This window comes from Numida meleagris, chromosome 3 (assembly GCF_002078875.1).
Source record: "Numida meleagris isolate 19003 breed g44 Domestic line chromosome 3, NumMel1.0, whole genome shotgun sequence".
In the NCBI taxonomy this organism is placed as follows: Eukaryota; Metazoa; Chordata; class Aves; order Galliformes; family Numididae; genus Numida; species Numida meleagris.
Window position 1 is genome coordinate 75,177,349 of NC_034411.1, and position 7,463 is coordinate 75,184,811.

Consider the following 7,463-nt stretch of genomic DNA (forward strand, 5'->3'; position numbering starts at 1 on the left):
TTCATATCTCTTAGAAATACTGAACTACTCTCCTCAGGTGAGAAATTCAGAACAGCTAACTAAAGTTTTCAATATCAAGGCTTTTATTCTGGACAGGTCCACTTTAAAGTGTATGGGACATCCGTCTGTGTACCATAGTAGTAATGTTGTTTGCGTCACCGCAAATGAAAGATCTGGACTGCTGAGGAACCTTGGAATTTTATTTTGTTCACTGTCCAGTAAAAGACTTCCAATTGCATTATACAATTTTAGGTAATGCCTCAGTATTACTTATTGGGCAGTTTTTATGTCATATCAAACTTTTGTCAATCAAGTCAATCAGTATTTTGTCAATCAGTGTTATCAAGACACACCCTGTTCTCCTACTAGGGGTTTAGGACCTCACACATGACAGCCATTATGTACTTTCTTATTGTGTACTAGAAACAATTTCTTGCATTGTGTACATGTGTAAGTGAAAAAACTGCTTGCATGTATTGTTGGATTGGAGCCAAAGTTATTGCTGATTCAGAATGTCAGTTTGCAGCGCGTTCTATTGTGTTCTGCTTCTCGTTTCTGTTTCCTGATCCTGGAGGAAAGTTCTGAGAGGTCACAAATACTTAATAAACCAAGTAACCAGCTTGCTGCCCACCAGAGTCTAGGCCACTGCAGGCAAAGTGTTGTTTATGAGGAGTTTGCCTTGGTATTTGTGGAATAGCTAATGACCAAAAAAATTTGTGTATAAATGTGAGTATTCCCTTCTGACTTAGCATCTTGAGAACAATTTTTTTTTCCAAGTACAGTTAGAATTTACATACTCATGAGGAAATGCTGAAACAGGAGTGAAGATCTTAATTTTGTTTTTATTTCCATTGTCCCTCAGGACTGACTGGCTATATAAAAATGGGCTTCTGTTTCAGAACTAATTCTTACCTTTAGATTCCTCATTTTTCTTTTTTTCCTCGTAAAGTCTATATATACAGATTTCTCCCAGGTTGTTTTTTTCTTAGTCAGAACATAATTGCCCTTAGGTGTGAAACAAAAAATAGTACTGTGATTGATGTACTTAATGTTGTTAGAAGTAATAATTATTCTATAAAGGTTGAACTAATAAAATTGCTTTAACTGTAATTACAGACCATATGGCAACAATTAATTAACAACATGAACTTTCTCCTCTGCTATTTTGTTGCTAGATTACTGTTGGCAGCTTGCCTTCTTGTCACCTCATAAACAAATAGTAAAAGAAACTGCATTCTATTTAGCTACATTCATTTTGCAGGATAATTTTTAGCAAGTTTATCAGCACATTTGTTCCTCTAAAATTGTTGCTAAAAAACATATTGAATCCTTATTGCATTAATTAAGTGAAATCACAGCTATAAAAATAATCTGCCTAATTTTGCTTTCCACTGCTTTAAAATGTACAGCTCAAACACAAAACAGCATTTCAGTGTAAAGCTGCCAGTTACTGAGGTGTTTTTCCAAAGATCAAAAAAACCTCTAGTATGAATGAAGTTATAATGTAAAGCATGTAAAGCACAGAATACTGTTCTTGCAGCTTTGAACTTTCGGGATGAAATCTTAACTGAATTGTTCAGGTAATTCCAAATGTGGAAGGTTTTTGGTTTTGTTTTAATGCTGTCTATAAATAATTAGGATACTGGAAGAAGAAAAAAATAACGCAACTTCATGTTTTATGGAAAATTACGCTATAGAAATTAACAGATACCATTGTAGAGAATTTGTTCCTCTAACAGTAGTTGCTAAAAAATAATAAAAAATAAATTAAAAAAATAAAAATAATAAAAATAATTTTAGTCAATTGTTGCATAAATTAGCTCAAGTAAGAACTGTAAAAATGTTCTGCCTGATTCTGCTTTCCACAGATTGAAGTAGGTCAATTACAAATAGAAAGCAGCATTTCACTAAAAACTCATCTAAATTATTGCAATTTTGCCTCTTAAGTTGCTTGCTGCGTTTTTAAATGTACGTATACCTAAGCAAAATTAGGGTTAAGTTAATAAATTTCTCTGTGGATCCTTAGATGTTCTACACCTTAGATGTTCTACACCTGAAAGCTATTATTAGGACAGTAGTAGAGATTGAGGCTGTTTTGAAGCTGCTTTAATGTTTAAATGTGGATTTGATTTGGAAGAGAATTTCTCCCAAGACTATAGTAAAGAATAAGATTTTTGTCAACTTAATTTTTTGCACAAAACATCAACAACCATGAATTTAGACTGATAATGAAATAAGTATTTGAAACATATGAGGACATCTTGAGGGTTCACTGGACACGGTGGGGATGGGTTAATGGCTGGACTAGATGATCTTAGAAGTCTTCTCCAACCTTGATGATTCCATGATTCTACAATTCATCTCTGCTTAAATAGAAGTAGATTATAATTGATGGATTTGTTTGTTTGTTTGTTTGTTTTACTGTAGGCAAGAATTAATAGCAGAACTGGACCAGGATGAAAAAGACCAGCAAAATACATCCCGTCTGGTGCAAGAACATAAAAAGCTGTTAGATGAAAATAAAAGTCTCTCAACTTATTATCAGCAATGCAAAAAACAATTAGAGGTCATCAGAAATCAGCAACAGAAACGGCCAGGCACATCATGATTTCCTGGGACCTTTCAAATGAAAAAAATATGCACAGAAAAGACTGATTTTTTTTAAAATTGTTATTATTATCCCTTATTATGACAATTCATGAGTGTTAGCTTCTCGGTGTGATCTGTATTTGTCTGCTACACTTAACATCATTTAATTTTTCCTTTTCCTACGGTGGACATCTGATTCAACAGGTTAATGAAATAAGGTGAGAAAATAGTGACTTGAATTAACCAACAGCCCTCAATATAAAGCGAGAACAGTGGCTGTATGCATGCTCCTTGTGTGAAGGCTAGCCTAACAAGTGTTAAAGTGGCTGCTAAATTGTAAGATCTTGGTTTTAGTTTTTGGCATTACCTCGATAAGAGCAAAACAAAAACTTTCCTGTTTAAGAATGGCTTTGTTCCAGTGTCTCATCTCAAACAAGTTTATCGTTATTATTTTCAGGACATAAACATTCACCAAGCTGCAGAGGTGATGTTGGCTGACCAGAATAATTCATGACGCATTAGTGATGCCTTTTACCTGTAGTCGTAGTAGTGTATTTTTTCCACCTGCAAAATGGTAGTCAAACTGATGCCAGCATCCTTGGTTCAGTGCTTGATAGCCCTGCATTTTGACTAATATATTTGTTGTAATCTTGCATTCATAAAATATTTGAAGTAAAACACTGTATTTTCTTTACTTTCTTGGGGGGAATGACATGCAGTTTCATGAAGTTATGACAGTGACTCACTGGGTAAAATTGATCCCTTGTTGAGAAGAAACAAAAATGCGCAAAAGTGTGTTTTAAGCCTTTAAAGCTCTTTGTCTCTGAAGCGTTCTTAAAATGAAATTCAGAAAGCAAATTAACACAATTTTAAGTACTACCTTCATACCACTTCACGTGAATTTTTTTTCTTTACAGCTTATTTGCTGAACAGCATTTGCCATAAATGCAAATAAGTTTGTTCTAGATAGGAAGAAAATGGCTTGGGGAAATGAATTTATTTTAAGTAGCAGATGATGAAATGGAATCCAGTACGAAAACTGCAGAAGCTATTAAGAAAATGAGGGAAAAGGCTTAGATCTCCATCAGGAATCTCAGTTATTCCAATCATTTGAGCATAGCTCAAAGGAAGTCCATCTCAGAATGCCTGCTGCTTGCCTTCGTGACTGAAGAATTGCATTTAATGAACTCAAGCAGAATATGTAATGATCAGTGTCATTGTTTATCATTATTACATGGGAGAAAACAACTATATCTACTTGTTTACATAGCACATGGATTATTTGGTTTATGAGTTAACTTTTAACCGGTACAGAAATGAGGTATTTCTAAATAGAATAGAAAATTATTCCTTACGTGAGCTCTTGGCACACTCAGGTGTCGGCAGGGTTTTAATTACATTATTTTGCAGAGGGAAAATAAAAATTTGAAATTTAGCTGCTGAGCCCTCAGAATACGAGAGGTAATATCAACTTGGGTTTATGCTTAATTCAAATTAATAATTATTTGTGGGAACCCACGAGCAGAACTTAAGAAAACATTAATGGTAGAAATATCCCAGTATTTTATTTTCTTTTCCCCTTCCTGCATACCTGATAATAAACATCAATACTCTTCTGCTTATCTGTGAACAACAAAAATGACCGACAGTTGACTGAACAGTGTCACTCTGTCTTGAAAATAAATCTGCTGTTGGCAGACTTTTAGGAGTAAGAAACACGTCCCACTTTTACTTAAATAAAGGAAGGGCTATCATTCCCAAAACCTTAGCAGATAATTTGATTAGTTAGATGAAACTGATATTGGGATCAACTTAAGGGCACGCATATTTATAGTAAAATGTAATTGGTGGAGAAAATAACTGTAGTATTAGGAATAGCACAAGTTATCCAAAGCATTGCTGTTCGCATACATCTGTCCATCTACCAAAATGGACACAATCCGTGCTCAACAGCCTCCTTAACATGTGCTTAAGCATCAAGTAGAGCACATAAATGCTAATGCTTGACTTGAGATGCATGGCAGATAATTACATACACAAAATCATTTCCCAGGACAGTTTTTACATGGTTGCCTCATCACAAAACAGATTTGCTTGGAGTAAATTGATATCGTATAAAAAAAGTCAATTTATGGCAACGTTTGAATAACGAAAGTGAAAGCAATGCTAGCTTCATGGTACGTAATACAAAAGTCAGTTCTAACGGTTGCTTTTGACATTTCAGAGTTTACATTAAGAAGAATCTCAGTTCGTAAAATAAGTGCCGTGCTACCAGCGCACTGTTGGTCTCTGCTCCATTCAGCAGCTGGGTTATAGTGCTGTTCTTGTAACTTACAAGGGGAATTTGGAGTTTGGCCTTCGGCTTTCAAATCGTCCCTTTCTTAAATGCACCATTTTCTTTTTTAATTATTTGCCTATATTATTTCAGTGAAGTGTTCTGTGTGGCAAAATTTGTGTATCGAAAAAAAAGACCCCAAAAATGGTAGAACGTAGCCATTTGGGCTATGAAGAGTTTAATAGCTTAACTTTCTAGTGACGGTTACTATTTTCATAAGGCTCTTGTTTTAAAGTTGTTTACAAATGTGCTTTTCTTCTGTTAAACTATCTGGAGTGTTCAGGAGGTTTTCATGTACTCTTTTGTCCGGTTAAAGCCGTTCTTCTGATAATGGAGGTGACACATCTAGTTTTGTCCAGGCAGTGCCTTCGAGGAAAGGTAACAGGCTCTGCTTTTTGTTCAAGTATGTGTTCTGTAAGATACTGTGTAACTGAAAGTATGCTTCTGTACACTGTGCAGTTCTACCAAAAATGCTTTTTTTTTTTAGGCTTGTTTGTTTTGTTTTTTCTGATGAGAAGCTGAAGATTGTAATTCAAAACTTGTATATAAAATGGTGAATGATTTCATATGATTCAGGAATGAGCAGTGTGGCTTTCTGCTACAGGGTTTTAATACTTTGTTAGGAATCTCATTAATAAAAGCTGTGCGACTTCCACAAACAGGTAATAACGCTCTTGCCAGGGCATCCTTGATCTCTGATGGAATCCCACACTGGGTGGGGGATGATCACCACACAGTTGTTCCCGCCACCGACAGAAAATTCCTCTGTTATTAGCTCTTCCCTTCCTGTGTGCAGAAGTGGGGTGTGGGATGAATATTCCTGGTCATAGCTGACTATTGAGATATTTTAAGAATGCCACATCTTTCGTGCTGGTTCTGTGACAAGATGAGCACTCTCTTTGTGCTGTTCTCACAGACAGATTCCTTTTCCTGGAATTTCTCTATCCTATTTGTAATGGATTTTATTGTCTAAGAGCTTCCTTTGACATGCCACAGATGAATGCAACCTGTTAACTGTCTCCTTGCCTGTGAAGAACACAAAATCTTGCCTCAGATCAATTCTGAGCTGTTTTGAACAACTTGGCCTCTATGGGGGTACGTTTGACCCCTCAGAATACACTTCCTTGTGAACTGCTCGAGGAGAAGAAGCTTGAAAAAAAAAAAATCCATGTACACGTTTATGCACATATATACATCCTTTTATCTGCTTAACATGTATAGATATGGAGAGTTGCGTCCAATTTATATTTTATATATATATATATAAATATATTTATATATAATATAAATAATACTATATAATCCCAGAGCTTTAACCTGAACTAGTGCCACCAGAGCAAGGGAGCTCTGTCTCCTGGGGCTGAATGTGTGGCTCTTGGCTGGTGCCAGGGGACAATAGAAGTGATGCAGAACACCCTGGCCACACTTTCCCATGCTAAACTGCAGCTCTGAGTTCTCTCTTCCCTCAGACCTCTCCCTGGTACTAAGCAGCTGATGCTCTCGGCGTAAATACCTGAGAATCCCTGAACACTAGCATACAAACCAGGAAAATGCAGGGATCTTCCCTTTTCCCTCCCACTGATGTCAAGGGCAAGAGGCAGCAGAGCAGCTGCACGTAGGCTGCTTTCCTCTGGTATTTAGGCAGAGGACCAAGGATTGACTCCCATTCATATAGCATATGGGCTCGGCACATGGGCTAGGTCACAATTATAGCTTAAAATGGAAAAATAGGAAAAAGAATCCCTGGTTTTAGGAGACTTGAAAATGATGATTTGGTAGGGTAGGTGGGACAACTCTGAGCGATCTGCAAAGTCCCCATGATGGCCCTGGCAGCTCCTGCTCGTTGAGCAGAGGGGTGGGCAAAAGGCCGCGTGAGAAAAGGAGAGCTGCTTGCACTGAACCCTGTAAGCTGCATAGCTAGTGCCAACACTATATACACGTTTAAGACTGCTCAGATTTCCTACAGAAGATGGGCAGCTACAAATTTCATTCTAAAAGAGGGAATAAGTCATCCCATGACGTGAGGATGCCTGTGTTTGCCTGACCACCACAGCAGGAGAGATGCTGAGGGTTCTTGAGAGGCCCCAGGGGGTTCTGCTTTTGCCAGGCCCCAGAGGACTCTTCAAACAGCTGCCTCCCAAAAGTTAAACCTGGTACGTGCAAATCAGACTCTTATTAAAGTTATTTACATCATCAGTGGCAGCCGGGCTAGAGCAGAGCTGCGAATGGCTGGGGAGGTAGGAGAGGCAGCTAATTTAGCTTGTCCTCTGAGCTCAGCCTGGGGCTGCGTGCTCCAGGCACAAAGTATTTCTGTCACTCCGGGGCACAGGCAGGGCCTAAGAGGTAGCACAAGGAGCCATGCTGATGGGTGCAGCTGTGCTTTAAATAAGAGTGAAGCTCAGCAGCCAAAAGTGGCAGCCTTGGAGCAGAGAGGAGTGCTGCTGTCATAGGGGGTTTGGCAACCACTCCAGGTGTCCGTGAGTGCTGGGAGACACTGAAGCTGTAGTGAGGTTTGAGGATTAAGTCAGTCTGCTTATGG

General features: G+C 37.9%; 1 protein-coding gene across 6 annotated transcripts in view; it reads left to right on the plus strand.

Annotated features, from left to right (window-relative positions):
- Nucleotides 1-5,590, plus strand: part of MAP3K7 (mitogen-activated protein kinase kinase kinase 7) — a 50,690-nt gene extending 45,100 nt beyond the window's left edge. For all 6 annotated transcript variants that reach the window (XM_021390247.1, XM_021390248.1, XM_021390249.1 and 3 more), the window contains one exon: nt 2,428-5,590. In XM_021390247.1, the coding sequence (XP_021245922.1) occupies nt 2,428-2,608 (181 nt within the window). In that variant the 3' untranslated portion in view covers nt 2,609-5,590. The remainder of the gene's footprint in view (nt 1-2,427) is intronic.